The 21,546-nt window shown below is 43.2% G+C and overlaps 2 protein-coding genes and 2 long non-coding RNA genes across 4 annotated transcripts in view; 3 read left to right on the forward strand and 1 right to left on the reverse strand.

Moving 5' to 3' along the window:
• The window catches only part of LOC110407695, a 45,866-nt gene extending 43,924 nt beyond the window's left edge, over window positions 1-1,942 (forward strand). The window contains exon 2 of the long non-coding RNA XR_002443993.1: window positions 1,838-1,942. This is a non-coding gene — a long non-coding RNA (uncharacterized LOC110407695). The remainder of the gene's footprint in view (window positions 1-1,837) is intronic.
• Window positions 1-3,656, reverse strand: part of LOC110407687 — a 47,497-nt gene extending 43,841 nt beyond the window's left edge. Inside the window, exon 1 of the long non-coding RNA XR_002443991.1 lies at window positions 2,309-3,656. This is a non-coding gene — a long non-coding RNA (uncharacterized LOC110407687). The remainder of the gene's footprint in view (window positions 1-2,308) is intronic.
• On the forward strand, window positions 3,788-14,478 carry ARGLU1 (arginine and glutamate rich 1). Its single transcript, XM_021415624.1, has 4 exons — window positions 3,788-4,389; window positions 8,746-8,971; window positions 11,324-11,407; window positions 12,469-14,478. The coding sequence occupies exons 1-4, from the start codon at window positions 4,034-4,036 to the stop codon at window positions 12,631-12,633; spliced, it is 831 nt and encodes a 276-aa protein (XP_021271299.1). The 5' UTR covers window positions 3,788-4,033; the 3' UTR covers window positions 12,634-14,478.
• EFNB2 (ephrin B2) overlaps window positions 19,409-21,546 on the forward strand; it is a 43,791-nt gene continuing 41,653 nt past the window's right edge. Inside the window, exon 1 of the mRNA XM_021415641.1 lies at window positions 19,409-20,508. Coding sequence (XP_021271316.1) covers window positions 20,381-20,508 — 128 coding nt within the window. The 5' untranslated portion in view covers window positions 19,409-20,380. The remainder of the gene's footprint in view (window positions 20,509-21,546) is intronic.

The following is a 21,546-nucleotide window of genomic DNA, read 5'->3' on the forward strand; positions in this document are numbered from 1 at the left end:
GAAAGATTTGACAACGTTTCAATAATTGTTCCCCCCACAAAAAAAATAAAAAGAAAAAGAACTTAGCTCCTCTGTCCTTATTCTGTCCTCTTACTGAAGCAAGGCTACGCCAGGTCATAATAAATTATATACCAAATGCTTTATCCTACTATATCCTGCTCTGCTGCTTTCTATCTCTTCTTACCCTCCAGAATCCTTCCACTTCAGACCTATTACAAAGATCATATACCCAGCTGTGCTACACTCTTAACACAAGCCAAAGTAATCCACCTTCAATCTTGAGAGATTCCCTTTGACCCAGCTACTATAGAAGTGATGGCATGAGAGCAGATACAATCTGCAGATTATCGTAATACAGAATCTCTCCACAGGGCTACTGCCAAATGCCTACAGGTTGAGAGATTTCATATGAGGATAGCAGCCACATTACAGAGGGGTGAGGTGTTTTTATTATGCCAACATTTGGATACCAAATAAGGTGCTTTCCAACTCTAAGGCGACTGTTTTAAGAAGCAAATTATGTGCTTTAATCTACTGAATATATTAAAATGTAGAAAAATAACGATAAAACACAGAGTTCATAGAAATCAAGCATGGCTAGCAAACCACGAATAATACTATGGTTTTCAAGTTAAAAGTATGGTTTATAAAAAAACCCTCTATATTTCTAACAATTTAATTCAGAATAAAAGTACAAGATTTTACTCAAAAATCGAAAGTTTTGAAAGGGAATTGACAAAGGAAATGATCATCTTTCTCCTAAATTAGCTTAATACAACAAATGAAAATACTTGATGAAAACAAGTTCTTAAGTTTAGAATCCATAAAACAATTTAAAATTGTACTGTAATTCCATATCCACTGTAGCTATACCTGGGAAAAAAGACCAAGTAGTAATATTTCATTATTATTAAGCCATAGAAAATGTCAGGATAAAAAACAACCAAACTTCAAAGTAAAATAGAAATGACAGATATAAATACTCTCCCAACTTGACAGCACTGCATAGTTCTTGGTCTTTTCTTTTCAGAAGTACTAGTCTTCATAAATATGAAAGCAAAAGCACTAATTACTATCTTAGTATAGGTATTTAAATACTTGTGCTCTTACTAACTCAAGAGTTTAAATGAAAACTAAGATGGAAAAATACAATGATTTGGGGAAATCATTTCATTATAACATTATATATTTCTGAATTCCAAACAAACGTTTCATGAATTGTTCAGATAAGATCTTATATTTATTTTACACTTTTGAAAAAAAAATCAATGCTATTAAATAGGAATAGAATTCTGGACTTCAAATCTGTATTTCTTCAAATAACTAAGAAGCCAAGCAAAGAAGCTACTAGTAGAGACATATCAAGGAAAAAAGCTAAGCTTATGGCAACTACCTTTACAATTCATTTATGACTCATAATTAATGGTAAAACAATTAGTGGCTTCCCAATTTTTTCAGTATTCCAAGTATGGTCTGGTACATCCAGCACTTGGTGTAGTACTAATAAAATGATAACAGAACTTCTAACCAGAATCTATTCCTTCACATCAATTTAAAAGTTCCAATACTTGACTGTAGCCAAGTTGCTATATTAATTATTCCAGTTGAAAACTCACACGCCTGGTCCTAACTTAAAATGTCCGACTGTCAGCTTCCTTAGTAAACTGTTGCGTGAGTATGCCAGGGCTAGAGATGTGCAAATGCCCTCAAGGTCTACGGCTCTGTAAGTCCCTGCCATGCCAAGCAGCTTTCACAGTGTCCGTCTGTTACTCTGTTGCTACTTGCCCACTGGCACAGCAGAAAGATGTTTCAATTTTCTTTTCTGTACCAATTACAGAAAGCCTGGATTTCAAAATTAGAGTCACATAACCATAGAATATCCTGAATTGGATCTATAAGGATTGTTGATTCCAACTCCTGGCTCCACACAGAACCACTCCAAGAAAAAAAAGAAAAAAAAATCAGACCATGTGACTTGAGAGCACTGTTCCAGCACACTTAGAGATCCAGCAGCTTGGGTCTGTGACCATGGCCCTGAGCAGCCTGTTCTGTGCCCACCACCTTCTGGTGCAGAACCTTTACTTAACACCCAACCGGACCCTCCCCTGATGCAGCTCCATGCCATTCCCTTAGGTCCTGACACCAGAGAGCAGAGATCAGCACCGTCCCTCTGCCCACCCTATGAGGAGCTGTAGGCTGCCATGAGGCCTCCCCTTAGCCTCCTCTGCTCTGAGCTGAATAAACAAAGGAAGGTCAGCCACTCCTCATACATCTTCCCGTCTAGACCCTTCACCATCTTTGTAGCCACCTTTGTGCACCCTCCAATAGCTTTATGTCCTCTTCGTACTGTGGCACCCAGAACTGCATACAGAACTCAAGGTGAGGCTGCCCCAGTGCAGTAGAGCGGGACAACCCCTTCTCTCAGTTGGCTAGCAATGACACGCTTGATGCGGCCCAGGATACTGTTGGCATTCCTGGCTGCCTGGGCATGCTGCGGACTCATGTTCAACTTGCTGTTGACTAAGACCTCCAAATCTCTTCCTTCAAGGAAAACACAAAAATAAGCCAGTCAGACAAGAGAATTAGATGAAAAGACTCTTTTGATTCTACCCAATGAGTAATGTTCTGCAAATTACACTTTTAAAGTTATTAAAAAAAAAAGTCAACTAAGAAAAAGTCTTAATTCTGAAAGATACAAAGCAGCTGGCTTCCTCCAAAATTTAAGAGGATGATCTAACTACAGCTCACACCACTTCACCAGAAATTAAAGACAGCATCAGTTGCAAGTTTTGTTATGGTGGAAAAACCTAACAACCAATACCAGGCAGAGCTAGAATAAGAAACCTCACACACCCAGGCTGCCTGAACCACCAGTTCACACTCTCCACCTGACTTGAACCTGCTTTCATCAACATACACATAGTTAACAAAAGACAGCAACATCTACAGGTGAAGTATTGTAAACAAATGTCAAAACAGACATTCACTGGTAACACAGCGGCTACAACAAAATAGATCCCAGTAACTACGCAGTTCACGAGAGGACTCACAAAAACTAATTTTTACAGTTTTATTGAGAGGGGGAAGAGATGCTTAATTGGCTCTTACAACTTACGTAATGTGTAGCGAGACGTGACATCTAATTCCTGCCTTGAAATAATACAAATAGTAAATTAATTAAAAATCAAAGCTCCAAGAAACCTTAATGAGAACACAGCCACTCCTCAGCCACAGAGCAGCTCACCACTGGATGCGGGGGGCTGTCAATGCAGGTCCCAGCTCCTAGGAAGGCCACAGAAAGGAAACCCACCCGCGGGGAGCATCACGGGCATGTGGGAGGCTCCGGGGCAACACCTGCAGAAGGTTCCGTACACTCAGGCACGGCTCAGCACACTGCGTTTTACAGCCGGCACCCAGCACAGCCTCCCGGACCGCATGGGACTTCCAATACCGAAAGCTCCCATTATCTCCCCTCATCCCCTCCAGTGGTACAGCTCGACGACTCCTCTCAGCACTGCCGGCCTAACAAAAAAGTCTGTAAAGCAGCTAGCAACGCTACTAGAGACGAGCATCAATTCTATTCTCTCAACACCAACTCTTTAACAACCACCAGCCAGTGCTGCAGCTGTGCGCTTGCGCAAGAAAAAGCGCTGCTTGACAGTGCTTCCTCCTCCGAGCAACGCCTGCCATTGGCTACCGATCATTCCCGAGCGGCTTCGTACACCTCCGGAAAGACGCCGAAGGCGGGGGCGAGCAAACGGCTGGAGCGCGGCGCGGTGCACTGTGGGGCGGCAGCAGAGAGTCACCGCTCCGTTAGGGCCGCCATCTTGTCTGCGTCCGGACCCGCTGCCGCTCTCGGGGCCTGCTCGTTCTCCTCGTCGTGTGAAGCGGTGGAGGGAGCGAGGACGCGGCGCACGGCCGGGTGGTGCTGATGCGTGCGGGGTCTTCTCTCTTCTCCCTCGGGCGCCGCTAGTAGAAGGGGGCGGGGGTAGCCGGGCGGTCTCCGGCGCGGCCTTTCCTCTCCTCGGCCGGGATGGGTCGGTCCCGCAGCCGGAGCTCGTCCCGCTCCAAGCACACCAAGAGCTCAAAGCACAACAAGAAGAACCGGAGCCGCTCGCGGTCCCGCTCTCGGGAGAAAGAGCGGGCGCGGAAGCGCTCCAAGTCCCGGGAGAGCAAGCGCAATCGGCGCCGCGAGTCCCGCTCCCGCTCCCGCTCCAACACGGCCCCCTCCTCCCGCCGCGATCGGGAGCGCGAACGCGAGCGCGCCTCATCCCCGCCGGACCGCATCGACATCTTCGGGCGCACGGTGAGCAAGCGCAGCAGCCTGGACGAGAAGCAGAAGCGGGAGGAGGAGGAGAAAAAAGCAGAGTTCGAGCGGCAGCGGAAAATGTGAGTGCCGGGCCTGGGCTGGGGGCTGCGGGGCGTAGGGGGAGGGAAGGACGGAAGGAAGGGGATGCTCCGTGCCGCAGTGCCTTCCTCCCCCAAGCTGGAGCCGTCTGCTCTTGGCGAGAAGGCGCTGAGGCCTTGCTGAGGCCTACTGTTGCCTGTTTCCCGCCATCCTTCCCTTCCCGAAAGGTTTGTTGTATCGGGCGCGTTCGGGCCGCCCGCTCCGAGCAGGGCCGGCTGCACGCAGCCTCCCTGTCACCCAGCAGCGCACACTGCCTATCTGTCGCGCCGCTGCGCTGCTCTTAAACTTCGTCCTACGGTGAGGCCTCCGCGCCCGCAGGCTTTGTGCTGCGCTGCCACGCTCTGCGCCCCTCCCCTTTGCGTGGCGCTGGTTGTGCGTCGAGAGGAGGCATGCGGGGTGGTTCGTCTCTGGGTTTGAAGGAATACTGAACAGTCGCTATGGTAACTTTGGGTTTTGTCGTACTTGATCGTGTCTCTACAAGGGAGACGGTGAAATCTGGAGAGTTGTTTCAAATGAAGCTTTTCCTTTTAAGGTTTTTGTTGTGGGAAATTTAGGTGTTCATGAAGTCTGCAGAAAGGAAAAGGCTTAATTTTAGTAGCGTTGTGTTACGTTAACATGTCTAGCAACTTTCTGAAGTTAGGAAAGAGACCTTTCTTCAGCAAGGGGTTATAACAGTTGTGCTAAAGTGATACCTCTTTGGATGCTACCCTCACTCATCAGATGGCTGAATCTAGAGGTAGTGCTCGTTTGTATGTGTGAAGCCGGCAAATTCTGATAATTCTTAGGTGGAGCTTTGAGTTTCTTTTCAACTATGTTGTTCTGATGAAATATGGTTTCGTTATGGTAGTTCGTTTGTAGTTCGGAAGGTCTGAGTTGTCACTTTCAATTTTATTTGTCATCTCGTTTGTTAACTTCAAAATTTGGCAGTGGTGTCATGCAAACACATTGAAATGTCAAGAACTTTTTGAGTCATTGACCCTAGTTTTGCAGTTAAGAATTTTCTTCAGTACCTAAATTAATAAAAAATATTTTCTACACCTCTGGAATGAAGAATTGGAATGCACGTAATTATTTGGGAATACAGTGAATAATATATATTGGTATTCCTTTAGACACATCTTATTTCATATGTGTTCTTTTAAATATACTAAATGGCTTTTAAAATATTATTTAAATGGTTTTAAAGACTACTAGATAAATAAATGTTATCTAACTTAAAATATTAAATGGTGTTGATCTTAGTTGTGAAGTTTATTGTCAGTTTGTGTCCAGAATTCAGAAGGTGAGAGAATCAGTTCAGGTAGTTGAAAATGAAGTGTCTGTATTTGACCTTCCTGTTTCTGTGGAGTACACCCACTGAAAGCAGCCTGATCTGTAGCTCATTAAATAAAATTTGATGCAGCAACATACATTTCAAGACTGTTTTCTTTTGTGCTAAGTTATCTGTGCAAGTCACAAAACTTTGAAATTTGAAGGTACTCCCGAAGTCCATGTAGGAAGAATGTGACGTTTGGTTGGTACTGACAACAGAATAATAAACTTGTGAGCGAGAAAAAATATTGGAAAATATTAGACAGACTGTTGATGCTTCCAGAACATGCTTCGTGTTTCAAAAAGATCAAGCAATAAATCTCAATGCAGCATAAACCTATGGTATTTATGTAAGACATCCCTAAGTTGTGTTGTATATAGTCATGTTTGGGAAGAAAAAAATGCTTGCTGATTGAATTAACTAGTGGGCACATCATAGACGGAAAATGACTTTTCGTGTCCATGCAAATCTTAACACGTGCCCTAACTTTGCTTTTTGTTATAATTCCAGTTTTCTGTGACAAAAATGGCAAATCTGCGTAATTGGTAGGTTGTCCCGTTTGCCACATCCTTCACCCTTAGAAATCTGCGTATTGCTAAGCATATTTTGCATATTTTCTACAACTAGTCTACAGGAAGTAAATGGAAGATACTAGAAGTATTTTCACATTAATGGCTCTTTTGTTTATATGGAGTTATTGCTCAGAGTGACATTTGTGTGTAAAATGCTGTAAGTACTTGTGATTTAAAAAAAAAAAAATAGTTGATGTCAACTACTAAATGATTGAGGTTTACATCTGTGTTTTTAACTTGGTTTTCTTGAGACGTCCAGTCAGTGATTGGATATAATTATCAGTAGGCACAAGGCATTATCCTAAATGAAGTATGAGAATAAATTTTGACTTTATTCTATTTTACTTCTTTCTGCTTCCAGTGTTTGAAGAAATCTGGTCACGTATACTGAACAATTATTATATAACACTGGTATTGCCTATGCTCGTGAAAAGATGCTCTATGTGAGAAGTTGTATTTGCTTAGTTTAATGGAATACAAATGGGATTTGTGGAGGCGGTAAGAATAAAACACGTGTAAGGCACAGTGCTTACTTTGAGTACATCATCAATTGCTGAGGATATTTGAAAACTTGTTTCAGGCATGAGTGTTGGGTTTGTTTTTTTTTTTATAGCTGTGTACTGTCTTTATTCAGTTAGCTAACTTTTATTCTACATTTCCCTAATGTTAAAAGTAAGGCTAAAATAGTTGAATGAAGCACTTGAATATGAGCTCTCTGAAAAACGAATTTCTGTAGGATAGAACCTCTTGTGTGTCATTATAGGACTCATTACTGAATAAGTAGTCCAAAGAGGGAATAAAAGTTTTTAAAAATAAAGCATTATTTAGTATATAAAGAGTATTAAAAAAAGTGAAACTTTTGACTCCTTCTCCAATTTCCATCCAAAAACAAAAAAAGGACCATAAGTTGGGGAAGAAAGAGTAAAAAAAATGGGATTGACGCATTTTTCTGAATACTTACGAGGAGCTTTTATTTTTTTCTTTAAAAAAAAAAAAATCACTTCTGGAAATTTTGTACCACTTTAGAAAAAGTGAGCACTGACCTGGTTTATCACTGAAAAAATTGAAGAAGAAATTTTGTCATCAGGGGCTGAATGTCTAAGTTGGGGTTTCCAGAACTTTTTAATGAAGGACTATGTACTTCATTCAGAATACTTTTGGTAAGAAGATACATGAGCCAGGGGACTCTGGGAGCCTTTCACCTTGATGTTTTAGATAACTGTCTAGATTAGCAGTTTTGTGTGCCTTGGTTTTTGGTTGATCCTTTGTGGAGTCAGGAGTAGGACTTCATGGTCCTTATGAGTCCCTTCCAACTCTGGATATTCTGTGAACATAAATAAGGTAGGAAAATGTAAATATTATGAAAATGAGAGAACATTAGAATGTTAAAACAGTTGGTATTATTCTGAATCATGGCTTTCTGGTGTTGACAGGCCAGAAGGTAAGCTGATAAGTTTGTTTTGTTTTACATGGAGTGCTTAAAATGGAAGTTCAGTTCCAAGGTGGAAAAAAAAGAACAACCTTTTCCCCCAAAGCCTGTAGTAATCCTAAAGGAATACTACTATATGAAATACAGTATACAATATTCACTTTATGTTAAAACAAAAAACAACAGCATAGTTAATTTTTGGATATCTAATTGTCATACATGATTGATTACTACCTAGGTTTTCTTTCTTCATTTGGTAATAAACTTGGGAATTGACCTAATCGTTTTGTATCTTTTTTTAATGAAAACTTAAACTGTGGTCAGCCTAAGTAATAATGCTGCCTCAAAAAATAAAAGATGACGTTTGAAGATACTTCCAAAAATCAGAACATGGAAAACTCTGAAGGCTATGAGGGTTTATTTGGCATATTGTTGTATTTTTGATAATTACAGTGGAAAACAAACGAGCTAAAGTACTTGAAATTTGATAAGGTATTAGGTGACAAAAACTACACTGTGAATTCTTACTAAAATATTAGAATTGTAACTGGTATTGTGTCTGTTTAGTTTGTTGTCACTGAGATGCTGATTTGAAGACAAGTCTTTGTAGGGTCTTACTGCCTTTCTTGGTATAAAACTAAGGGTGAAAGATGACTAAGCTTTGATGAGAGAATTGTCTTTTTTCATGTAAAATGGTGCTTTTTTGTATCAATAAGTACTATGTTAAACTGTCGTCTTAAGCTTCTGTGAGCTTAATGTCTTGAGATACAGAGAGATGCTAAATATGATATGGTCTTAGTGGTCCTTAGGATTGCCTGAACGTTCACTTCAGTGCACCTTTCAGTGTAGGTGGAAGTTATTGAAATATCTGATCTATACACATAACTGCATAGCTGTGTGAAAGGCATAAAATTATTGAAAGTTGATTCAGTAGTGTGGTTGGTGCTTTGTATGTATGAGTTCATTTCAATGCAGCCATTTTTATTGATTTTAAAAAGTTTATCTTTACATTTGCGTTTTCTAGTCGTCAACAAGAAATCGAAGAGAAACTCATAGAGGAAGAAACTGCTCGAAGAGTGGAAGAACTTGTGGCTAAAAGAGTGGAAGAAGAGTTGGAGAAACGGAAGGATGAGATTGAGCGAGAGGTTCTCCGCAGGGTGGAGGAGGCTAAGCGCATCATGGAAAAACAGTTGCTCGAAGAACTCGAGCGACAGCGACAAGCTGAGCTTGCAGCACAAAAAGCCAGAGAGGTAACGCTCGGTCGTTTGGAAAGTAGAGACAGTCCATGGCAAAACTTTCAGTGTCGGTTTGTGCCTCCTGTTCGGTTCAGAAAGAGATGGAATACAACAAATCTAATTCCCTTCTCGTATAAACTTTCATTGCTGCGAAACTTAATTTTTAGCCTATTCAGAGGAGCTCACTGATACTTAAACAGTTACTCTCCTAAAACCTGAACAAGGATACTTGATTTTTAATGGAACTGACCTACATATTTCAGAATTGTTTGAAACTTTTGCCATGGCTGCAGGATTTATCAGCGGTCCTTTCTTTTCTGGGGAAGGGTATTAAAAAATCTGTAATTATGTATCCTTCATTTGTTTCATTTTGTTTACCTAGACTGTAAGAGGCTTTTGCCTTCAGTCAGGCAAAGAGCAGGGTCCAGCACTGAGCTGCAGTACCTGTCTTTAACAAATAGGTTTCTTACTCTTCTTTCAAAACATTTTCTTTGAGTGTACATTGGACTAATTCTGGGACTTCGAGCATAAGCCCATCCACGTCTTCATGAAGGATCTATGTCCAAATCATTATATCCATTTTTAATAACTACTAACAATTCCTTTTTTCCCTAGAAGTTAATAAAAGAGCAGGTTGCCCTTGTCTGAAGTCAAGTCAAGCTGAACATGTGACTTGGGTTTTTTTTTTCTTTTTCTTTTGTTTTTGTTTTTTTTCAAATCAGCAGCTGGAGCAGAAGCTGAAAATGTCTTTCTGTGAGACAGTAATTTGCTACTAAAGGCTTTGATGCCTGCCTGCACCAATCATTCCAGGATCCAGAAGTGCCAGGACAAATTTTAAATTTTGAAGAAAATTTGTACTAAACAGTCATGAGTGTCAAATGCTTTTTTCACTCTGCACCTTCTCTACAGCTGATCTTAAATTAATATTTTGATTGGCTTACAAAAGGAAACAAAGTAACTTCAAAGCTTTACCTTCATACTAAATGTGACTTGTCTGTCACAAGTGTCTTTAAAATTTAAAACAAAAATAGTCTGAGTTATAACAAATACTAGGGATATTAAATTACACTTGTTTTGTAAATTCAGACCTTACCTGTAGAGGAACTGAAGTTGAATTTAGATGTGTATAGTCAACAAATGCTTTATGTAGGTTTTTTTTTAATTGTATTTACGGCTTTTTTTTTTTTTTTTAAGTATTTTTGTTATGTTCAATATGATGTGGAGAAGCCCCATCAGTTCTTTGCAGTGCAGAGTAAACGTCTATGCCTGGAGTGGAGTGTGCTAGCTAGTAGCTGGTTACTAGTCATAGTAAGAAGTTTTCTCTTCGTATGCTTGCTTTGTTCATATTAACTTTTTTTTCTTACACAGACACAAACCTCTGGCTTACTTTAAATCTTCCAAATATTAAAATAATTTGGATATATATCATGTGAACTGAAACACCTCCAAATCTTTCATGCAGTCTTCATATTTATGGGTTGCATATCAGAGTTCCATAAAATTCACCAAGAAAACAACAATTACAAGGCTTTATTTCCTGATCTTGCCTTCCCTGGATTCCAGAATTCCAAGTTCAGACTGCTAATGACAGTTTCAACTGTCTTAAAATTGTCAAAATATTGAATGTAAAGTCCATTCTCCCCATGAAGGAAGCCCATAGCTCCATGAAGTATGGATTACCATTTGTATTTTTCACTAACAGTAAATGTATTTTTCTTATTAATTGTTTGCCTTAGGAATGATTTACATATTTTTGTTCCTTCCTATCATAAACATCTGCATTCCTCAGCTCAGCCTTCCTTGTATGTTGTTTCTTTATAAATGGTTGAGCTGCTGATGCAGGTATTGCCAAGCTAACAGTACAAATCATTTTAAAGAGGAAGCTGGCGCGTATGGCAGCCGAGGAGCACACTCTGCAGGACACTGGACAAGACAGTAAATATTCAACTTTTAATGCTGATTAAAGGAGTATAGGTAAAGAATACGTAGGTATACTTAATTGGTGAGACAAACTATTCACTTTATTTATATTTTATATATTACTTTTAATTTGGTAAATACTTTCCAGTTTTTGTAGTTGTCCTTGTTGATTTGTGTGATATTAAAGTTGTAGTAATAAATGGTCAGGATTCTGTGATTAGGGAGGGTTTAGTTGGTTGCTGTTTGGACTGGGCGGGATGATTTAAATTTAGTATTAGAGATGAGACCGATTTTTAGTGGCTGCACAATTTACCGTTGTGAGACAAAATAGGTGGCTGTAAAGCTGCCGCTTTAAGTCAGTTCACAAAAGAATTCTGAGAAAGATTAGTGAAAGTGCAGAGATAAATGTTTTACTTTACTAACATCTTACCCTGTCCTCCCCTTTAGGAAGAAGAGCGTGCAAAGCGTGAGGAACTAGAGCGAATACTAGAAGAGAATAATCGAAAAATTGCAGAAGCACAAGCTAAACTGGTATGTAAAGATGTAGTGAACAGTTTTGTAGGGGAATACAGGTCCCTCTGCCTGATTTGCAACAGTATTAAAATAAACAAATCAGTGCTTTCTAGAATTTAGCTTGCCTGTTGCTGGTTATGTCAGCAGTACCATTGCTCTCCTTCCCTCGAGCGTATCTAACCAGATCCTTAGCAGTAACAGTAGTCTGAAAAAATTGTTCTAGTGCTTTGTTAATTTAAAGCAGAATTGCGACCTTCAGAGTTAAGTACGTTTCTAACTATTGTCTCACAGGGAAGGATGAAGAAAGTTAGCAAAGACATTCAACTTCTAAAACAGAAATGGCTAATTTCTTTCAGTGAACAGAACAAGTGTAAACTGGATTTGAGACTAGTATAATATTGATGTGCAATTGCTGAGTGGGACTTTGAGAAGAAGTTTAAGACTTGAAAGTTACGAAAGTTCATCCTCTGTTGATGTCCAAACTGATTTAAATGAGTTCTTGCCTCATGATAATGTTCATTGTGGCTTAGCTGCTTCTAATCGCCGTGTGATAAAACTTAAGTTGTTAAATCATGTAATGAACAAAATAAGCACCTTTTAGGAGACCACAGGAAGAGCTGTAAGGATTGTAAGTCAGTATAAGGGCAGACTTGTTAAAAGTCACGTAGAAATTGCTTTCAATTAGGAGGGTCTTGGAAGTGGGAGACCTTTGTTGAAGGTCTGTTATTTCATTATATACTGATCTCATCTGATGTGACAGGTGTCAGGCAAATCTCTCTATTTATATGCTGACTTCCTTAATTAACATGTAATACATTGTTTGCAAAACAGTGCTGAAAAATATTTCTAGTAAGAATTCAAGGTTCTGATATATTAGCTGTGAATCTGTAAAAAGTTTTTGGTGTTTCTTCTGCATTTATTTAATGTCACGATTTTTTAAATAGTTCCACTGAAACTGACTATGTCATCTAGCTCTTAGGTAGATGCTTGCACAAATATGCGGGATTGCTTGCAGACTTTTAAGTTGCTTTTATCACTGCTAAATATGCTGGCCTAAATTCTGCCGTTTTCATACATAGGCTGAAGAGCAATTGAAAATTGTTGAAGAACAAAGAAAGATTCATGAGGAGAGGATGAAACTAGAACAAGAGAGGCAACGTCAGCAAAAGGAAGAGCAAAAAATTATCTTGGGCAAAGGAAAGTCTAGGCCAAAACTGTCCTTCTCGCTAAAGAGCCAAGATTAAAATGCAACTCTGAACTCTCACAAGAAGAAGAAAAAAACATTTAAACAACAACAACAACAACAACAAAACACCACCAACAAAAAACTTTGTATGGTAGCTTCATGTTGAAGTGTTTTTTTTTCTCTCAATTTTTTTTGTCTTTTTATTTTATTTTTTTTTTGAAAATCTGGAAAGTTAGCTTGTTCTAATAGGGGCTGTGCTCTGCAATTCTTAATTTTTTTTTTTTTTAACTCCATTAAGTTAAACCCTTATCAGATCATTGTTGCCTTTTAGAGAATAATCAGTTCTCATACATTTGTTTCCGTATTAGTGGTCTGAAGCAGATCAGGTCACTTTATGAATTGTGGATGATCTGATAAGGTTTTACGGACCTACTCATCAGAGTTTGACTCTGATAATTGACAGAACTTTATACTGGGTATTGCTGACTCTTAATTATTTTTTTTAAAAGTCGGTGAATACATGAGTAAATTGCCATGGTATTACTGGACCTCTGTGGCTTATTGTTAAATCAGTGTCCTATGATACTGTCCCATTGTTGCGCTTGATGTTCCCGATACAGGTAAGGAAATAGTTTGTCATTTCTGCTATGAATACATAGGGAGAGTTCAGTATTGTCTCTGTTAGATTTGTTTTTATTACATTGACAGCATTCAACCAGCGTTCCCCATTGTGTAAATAAACCAATTTGCTGAATAAAGTGAAAGTCTTAAATTCGTATGTTTAAGTAAATTTTTTTAGTACACTTCTATAAACAGCTATAAGAATGACAATTCACGTTATTAAATGCAAGACTATAGTGGTATATTTTTAATTTTGCTTTAAACTATTGTGGCTTCTCCTACTTACAGTGCAAAATTACACACAGTAAAAAATCCCTGCAGTTGTGAATGTTTTTGATGGCTGCTGCTGTTTTCATGAATGTTGGTTTTGTTGTGTTTTTTCCTTCAGACAAAGACTTATTTCAGCTGTATTATGTTTAAACAGCTGTATGGCTTACTGCACCTACACCAATACTTAAATATTGAATCCCCTTCAGTTTACCTCATAATATAGCATACTGCTATAAGTTAATATCGTTACCGTACAACGAATCAGATCCTAAAGGATTTAGAAATGGAAGTTTTTTTTCCCCAAAAGAAAAGCAGAAAGTAAGATTCTGTTTAAATAAATTGTTTTAGCAGAAAGCAAATGCTAACTCATATACAAGATCTTGAATGTTATCCACTATTTTGAAAAATGAAACTATAGATTGAAAATGGTATTTAAAAAAAAATCCCCTTTTGGTATACAACTCTTTTACCAAAACCTGAATTATTATAGCTTGTCCAGTTCTGAAACTTTTTTCCTATCAGTATGCAACATCTGTAGTATACATAAAATGAAAGAAATCAGTAGTTGCCTGCATTTGAATGTTGCTGGATAAAGATGGAAATAATTCCTGATATTCTCTACGGATCTGTTTCTGTAGAATTGCCAAATTAACTGTAAAGCAAGTTGAGTGTGTCACTGACAGCAGTATTCAACATGCTTTGTATGAAACCTGGGCTTGGGGGCAGATGGATGTGTATGGCTTTGTCCACTATGTCAAGAAAAATGCAAAGACAGTAAAATACCTACACTTCAACTGTACTTACATTTGTCTCTCTATGTTGTATTACAAAAGAAGGTTGAAGGTTTCTTAATGCATAAAAACAAAAGCTGAAACCAAATAAATCATGTGCGTGACCTGTTGGCAGGAGCAGGCTGTATTTAAAGCTGAACTGATACCTGTATTTCTAAAACAGAAAACAATTCCTGTTCCCTTAAGAGAAACAAGCTATTAAAAGTGGATACTCAAACAGACCTATGCATTTTTGTTTCCTCTCCTCTTCTAAAAGCAAGAAGCTACGTTGTCATACATGCAGCCGTGTTGTCAGGAATTTCTGTTTCAAATCAGTGGTTTTTTGTTAAACGGTAGATTTGTTCTTTATACTTAAAATCACGTAGACTTAAACTTTGAGAGGTTGTTTCCATTCACGCTTTTAGGACTACTGGGTGAGCAAAATGTTTTAGTTAAAATTAACCCGTTCCACAGCTTCCTACCTGTGTTTCTTTGTCCTCAAAAAAAGTAAGAACAGATACATTTTTGGGCTGGGCGGAGGTGCAGGTGGTTGGAAGTGTTCTAGTTGTGTGTGGTTGTTTTTGGTTTTTTAGTTAATGTAGGACTTGAAGGCTGCTTTTGATTTCTAGGGAAATATGAGGGGCACAGTTTGGGGATGGTTAAACTGACATTTGATAAGAACTTCAGATATATTTGTTTTCATTTGATACTAATGTAAAGTCTGTTAGTATGTGGACTCATATTTAGCTAATGATTAATCTGAGTGGGTGTCAGTCTCCATTAAGATACTAACTTACCCGGAAGACTTGCTGAAATTGCTGTTAGAAATTGTGTCCGGTGATTATTTTTTATTATATTACAGTTTGGAGTTTAAACTTCCATTTTTTGGTTACTTGCACAGCTTTGTTCTGTTCCATTTTTCTTTCCCTCATCCCCAGGGAGGCAAGTAAGCCATTTTTTTCGTTGCCACCTGCCTTGAGCGGTGTTCATTTTCCATACTTGATTCCATAGGAGATCTTCCTTTTTCTTAGCCGTGATCATAAATGTCCCGTAGGATTATTCTAGTACCAGGCAATGTATCCTTCTGGCAGATTCAGGAAAGAGCAGAAGACATGGCAGCGGTATCTTAGTCTGTGCTCTGTTTCATAACAGAAAGAAGTTGCTTTGGAAATTAAACTGCCCGTTGGGCTTCCCATGTTCATTCATCGTTATTTTTCCAAAAACGGAGAAGGCCGAATGCTGTGAAATGTACTGGAGAGCTGGTGTCCTATAAGCTTCACAAGGCGGAGTGACTGCATGCCTACATACAGAAAAACATGCCAGTATTAGCTTGAAGTATCAATATTTCATCCATTCTCTTGTTTTAAAACAGAAGTGTACATCTTTGCTGTTGCTCTTACTGATTTGAGGATCATAAACCCATCTTCGTAATGCTGTTAATTTGCCTCTGTATTTCTGTGCTGTTCTTTCAGTGTACCCCAAACGTGGAGAGGTCTGCTCTTAGAATTGTTTGTGATTCACTTCCAACTGCACAAAATGTCTTGTTAAGTGTTCTCAGAGTATTTGGGGCTGTGTACTTTGGCAAGCGGCACTGAAATGATTAGCTGTGCTCTTGCAGAGTCTTGACTTAAGTGCAAGTTCAAGTAAAATTCAGGTTTGATAAATACTGTTCAGTTTGCACTGCAGAGGTGATTGATTGCAGAATGAGAATTGTGAAGGTATCTGTGCCAAAGGCTCTTTCCAATACGGATATGGTAGCAGTGCCCAGGCTCGAATAGTTTTGGACCAGGAGTGAACTGAGTGGAGCTGAACCGTGACTTTTTCACGCATCTGTTTCACTTTCATGCTAGTGCCACCAAATGCATGCATGTCAGGGTTATTCTCCCTCTTGCCATCCCATCGCTTCATTAGCCAGCTGGGGAGTACTGAGCCTCTCTTGACATTTCCATACTAAACAAGCTAATGTTTCCTATCATCTTTCCTGGACTGACATTTAGGCTATGTTGGCTCAGTGGTCAGCTGTGGACAAGGAAACATAAACCCTTAGAAAAAGAGGAGTAGTGTCGTAGAGGTTTAGTCCCTTTCCCACCCTATTTCACTACAGACCACAAATAAATAAAAATTTCTATTTTCACTAAATGCTAGTGAGAGTCTGTGTAAAAATAAATCAGAGGACTGAAGTGCATGGTTAGAATGTACCAAGTTCTTGTCCGATTTTTATTACAAGGCTGCTTCAATTCTGTGGCTATATTTAGGAAGAGCCAAGCTCATTTTCTAAAAAGCTATGGTTAACCAAAATTGCAGTTATAAAACAGGCATGGAGAAGTACTAAAACATCTGGATATACATTAACTCTACCATAAATACAGAAGATACATTGTTATGGTGTTAATGGTATTTTAGGAGCTTCTTCAAGTATCTAGCACACTTGGCCTTCTATACAACCAATAAACGCTGTGTTTAAATTGCTTTAAAGAAGTGGCAATAGCCCGACCATTTATCTTTATTAAATGTGGCAATCCTTGTTACATCTTTTCCACTTTTCATTTGGTAATGTTTAGAGTAATGACAAGTGAGGGTGGGCTTTTCCACTTCAAAATTTCCATTAAAAATTTCCTGTCCCGTGTATTCTTATTTCTGATAACATGCTTACAAGCGAATGTAGGGTGCGGGCCCAATCTTGCTTCGGTTCAAATTAGCTGCAAATTGTGTCACAGATTTCTTAGGATCGGGGCAAATATTTATGCGTCACCCCCCTCGCTGCCGGAAAGAAACCAAAACAAATTATTCTGGGATAAACCCGACTTTTGCCGTGGAGCAGTCTGAAGTAAAGGAAATAGAGGTTTAAGCAGTGCAAACAAGAGAGCCCTGATTTTTATCGTTACTTTTTCCCTGAAGGTCACCCGCTCTCGGCGGCTCTCGCTCGCTCGCCTGCCCGTCCTTGCCCGTGGCCTCCCGCCGGGATGGGCAGACGGGGGGTAGAGGGAATGTGGGGCGTCGCTCCCCACGGCGCCGGCAGCATTTCCTCCCCGAGAAAGGGAGTCACGTTCCCCGCGAATCCCGAAATGCGCTTCTCCTCGCCTTCCTCGTGAAATAACCCCCCGCGTTAAAAAATAAAAATAAAAAATAAAAATAAAAACAGCCGCGCTAACTTTGTAATTTATTTTTCAGTTATTATTTTACCCTCTTCCCGTCTCGTATTCCCACGTCTCCTCCTTGCCCGAGGTGATGCCCTTGGAAGCAGCGGGGCCGCGGGGAGCAGCGCGCCGGGCCCTCGGCAGCCGAGCACCGCCCGCTCCCCGCTTACTGCTCCCACCCGCAACAGCTCGGACAGGGAGCCGGAGCCGCATCGCTTTGGGTTATTTAACCGTTGCTGCTTGGGGTATCCCAGAAATAAGTTTCCATTTTTCGCCGGGTTCCCAAGTCAAGATGGTTTTATTATTATGAGTTACAGCGAGTACGGTGAGGACGAAAACAGCTGTATTTACGCAAAATGAATAGCCGCTGGACAATAGGAATCAAGTGATATATTTAGCCGCAGGAGGATATTTTCAGACAATACCAGCGCTCTTCATTTCCTCCGGTTTACTTAAGGAAAGGATACGGCGAGTTAGAGGTCACCGTTTACTCACAGCTTTCACAGAACACCGCCCATCACCTTTTGCTTCCAAACAAACAGAAGAGGCAGCGTGACAAAATCGAGGCGAACCCACTTTACACGTCGGTGGTGCTTGGGAGCATTTGTCGGGCTCCGTGTTTACCTTGGCTCCCGCCGGGCTCCGCGCCGCGCGTTTGTTCACAGCCGGATAACGAAGCGCTTCGCTCCGCGGCGGCCCCCGACGCGCAATCTGTGCCTTCCACTCTGGCGCTAAGCCCCCGTCCTGGCGAGGAATCCTTTTCCCACCAAAGCGCGTCTCCGGCTCTGCAATTCCTCCTGCCTGTGAATTCAAATTGAATTAAGCAGTTTACTTAAAACGCGTTCGATGTTTGGTGCGAAAAGTAAACCGCAGCCGCTCTCCCTGCCCGCCTGCGCGGCGTTCGCCCGCCGATTTTTAAATGAACGCCGATATTCCTCTGAGAATAAAATTATACGAATTTGGTTCTTTATTGCAATCCTTTGTCGCGCGCTCTTTGCTCGCTTCAACTAAACGGTAGGGAAATGACAGAGGGAGCGGCGCCGTAATTTCCTGGGATTTAACTTTGAAGCCTTTCTGCAGATACTATTTTGGCATGAAATCCCTGCCGGAAGAAATTCTGCAACCCCTCTCGCGTACTACAGCAGCGCCTATTCACCGCCGCGCGGCTCTGGACGAGGAAACGTTCGCTTCCAGCCCGGCAGCGAGACCCCCGCCCGCAGTTCGCGGCTCCTTTCGGGGGGAACCGCGTGGGCTCGCGGCCCGGGCACGGCCGAGGGGCGCAGCCGAGGGGCCGCCGCCGGCCGCTAGTGGGAGCTGTGGGGCCGTGCAAGCGGCGCCGGGCCGAGCGCGGCGGGAGCGCCTCCGCGGGAGTGACGGTGCCCCTCCGTAGGTCCTCCGCCGCCACCGGGCGAGCGCGTCCAGCGCTGACCGGGCTTAATAACAACTAAAGTGAATGGTGATATGAGATAACAGGGCCGAGTGGGATGTACGAGGGGCTGAAAAAAAAAAGTCGGGTCCGAAAATCCGGCCCCCGTAAGTGTGGAAGGGCAGAAAGCGGCGGACCGGGACCGGCGGGGACACGAGCGCGGCGCGGAGCTCGGACTGCCACCGCCGGTTCCGCCGGTTCCGGCCTCACTCCCACTCAGGGCCGAGCCGCCCCGTCGCCGCGCAACCGGAGGGACTTGGGAAGCTCACGGAGCGCGTGGGAGCGGGCGGCCGGCAGTGGACGAGGAGAACTCCCGTCCAATCCCCGGCTGCAGGCAGACGCATGTTTCCAAAGCGCTCAATTTTAGCAATGACTTTTAGTTCTTGCTTTCCCCCCCCCCTCCTTTTTTCACTTGCCGGCTGCTCCCCCTCCCCGTCGGCCGCTCGCGGGGCCGGGGGGTGTTACCTGCCGCCTGGGCCCGGCCCGTCGCGGCCCCGCCCGCCGCGGCCCCGCCGCTAAGTGACACGCGCAGCGCCCAACCAGCGCGGCGGCCCGGCGGCGGCCCTATGAGCGGCGGCGACGGGGCGGCGGGGCCGCGCTTATATGGCTACGGCGGCGCTGTGCTGCTGGCCGCGCTCCTGCGCCGGGGACTTAGCCGCGGTGGCGTTAGAGCGCTTAGAGCGGCGGCGCGGCTGAAGGCGCCGCGGTGGAAACGACGGCGGCGGGCGCCGCTTCTTTTTTTCCGCCTCCTCCGCGCTGAGCTACGCGCCCGGGTCTCCTCCTTTCGCCGCCGCGGCACGCACTGCGGATCTCGAGAAGGGAGAGAGAAAGGGAGGTTTTGACGCTGCGACTCCCTCCTCTTCTGATTTTTTTTGTTGTTGTTGTTTTTTAATCATTACTATCATCCTTTGCCCCGCTCCGGGGTCCGTGCCGGCGCCAAGGACAGCGGCGGAGCCCCCAGGGATCGGAGCGCTGCGGATACGCCTGCCCAGCAGCGCGGGTGCCGGCTCCAGGAGTGGATTTATGGACTCGCGGCTGCGTCCGAGCCGTCCGGAGCAGCGCGGGCCGGTGCCCGTGTGGACCGCACGCTGCGGGGAGCGCTGAGAGGGAGACGCGGGAGGAGCCTCAATCGTGGCAGTGCTCCAACCCCTTGATTTCTCCCACCGCCTGTTTTTTATTATTATTATTTTTAATTTCTACTTCGTTTCACGCGAGCCTTAGACACTGTGAATGTGTACGGTGCACTGGATCCAAATGGGAGTTGGCAGTGTGAGTGGCATCTTCAGAGGCAGCCGGGGGATCCCGAGCAGGAGGAAGGACTGAGGCGCTGCCCGTTCCTGCCGTCGTCGCTCCGGAGGTGGCCTGGATCTTTACCCCGCGGAAGGAGTGCCCACACGCGGCTGGCATACATGACTCAGTAGATCGGTCGCGGCTCTCGCCCAGCCTCTGCCAAACCGCCGCCGCCGCCGCCGCGCGTCCTTTTCGCCTTTTCGCCCCGTCCCGGCGGCCGGGGACAGCGGCAGCCCCCGCCGCCAGGTGCGGGGGGAGCCGGGCGGGGACTCGGGGCCGCCCGCCGGCACCATGGCAGCGCGGCGGCGCGACGCCTCCGCCTGCAAGTACTGCTGGGGAGCCCTCATGGTTTTATGGAGAACTGCGCTGGCCAAGTCCATCGTTTTAGACCCCATCTATTGGAATTCCTCCAACCCCAAGTAAGTGGCCGCCCTGCTCTTGCCCTCCTCCTCCTCCAGCCTTCCGTAGCCCGGGGACGGGGCGCGGGGCTCGGCCCTGCCGGGAGGAAGCGGGACTGGGGTTACCCCGCCGCCTGGCCCTGCCAGGAGAGCTGAGGGAACCGGGGCGGGGCGGTGGCCCTGAGCCGAACCCTGCGGGGCCGCCGCCCTCTGTCCGGGGTGCGGGAGGGAACTTCTTCTTGCGGGGTGATCCTCTTCAACTTCTCCATCTGCAGATGCACGCTCAGCCCACTGAGCCCAGCGAAGCTCCATCTGCTTATAGCAGGGCTAAATTTGGTTGTGGAGTTGATGGTATCAAGGCACATGGCAGTGAGTAATGAACTAAGCATTACCCATCACACAACCATTTAAGTGTCATTCTTCATTAACAAACCCAGGCAAAAAAGTACATGCGCTCCCAGAGCTTTGCCATCAAAAGCACTCCCTTAAAATAGGAGCATGTCCTTCAAGAACTTAAGGATAAGAAATAACTACTTTAGCGAACAGGAACTTCTTGGGAAGTGGGCCGTTCTTCTGAGGAGCAGTCTACAGGATGAGAGAACTTTTGTCCCTTTCATTTTTGTCGTATGCAAAGTAAAAGTTGGCTTTGCCTAGTGGTGAAACCCTTTGAACTTGGGTGATGAGCAGCACCTTAGCAATGCTTTTCCATGCTAGGGAGAAAGTCTGTAATGAGTTTAGGAAGCTTCCCACCAGAGATGAGAGTAATTTCATCTAACTCATACGGCATCTTTAATGATTATATGTATTTAAAAGTAAGCCGTATACACTGAATTAACTGAATTTTAAATTTCCCATTAAGTCCAGTGAGTACACGTCTGTTTTCCCGGGGGACTTTTTGGAGGAAATGTTGTGCTGAAATGAGAAGAAAGGAGTATTTCCTGGATTTGGGGTTTAATCCTGCGTGGGTGGCAGACTCTGAAAACTTGGTGAAGGTTTCCAAGTTTGGGCTCAGAGTGGCAGCCTGCGTTGACCAAGGAGTCTTGCTTTGCTGTCATCACT

Source organism: Numida meleagris, chromosome 1 (assembly GCF_002078875.1).
Source record: "Numida meleagris isolate 19003 breed g44 Domestic line chromosome 1, NumMel1.0, whole genome shotgun sequence".
Taxonomy (NCBI): Eukaryota; Metazoa; Chordata; class Aves; order Galliformes; family Numididae; genus Numida; species Numida meleagris.

Bases quoted from the DNA above. Each gene is read 5' to 3' on its own strand.
- ARGLU1 (XM_021415624.1), top strand. From the start codon at position 4,034: ATGGGTCGGTCCCGCAGCCGGAGCTCGTCCCGCTCCAAGCACACCAAG. The intron at 4,390-8,745 runs GTGAGTGCCGGG...TGCGTTTTCTAG, and splicing joins TTCGAGCGGCAGCGGAAAAT to TCGTCAACAAGAAATCGAAG. The intron at 11,408-12,468 runs GTATGTAAAGAT...TTTCATACATAG, and splicing joins CAGAAGCACAAGCTAAACTG to GCTGAAGAGCAATTGAAAAT.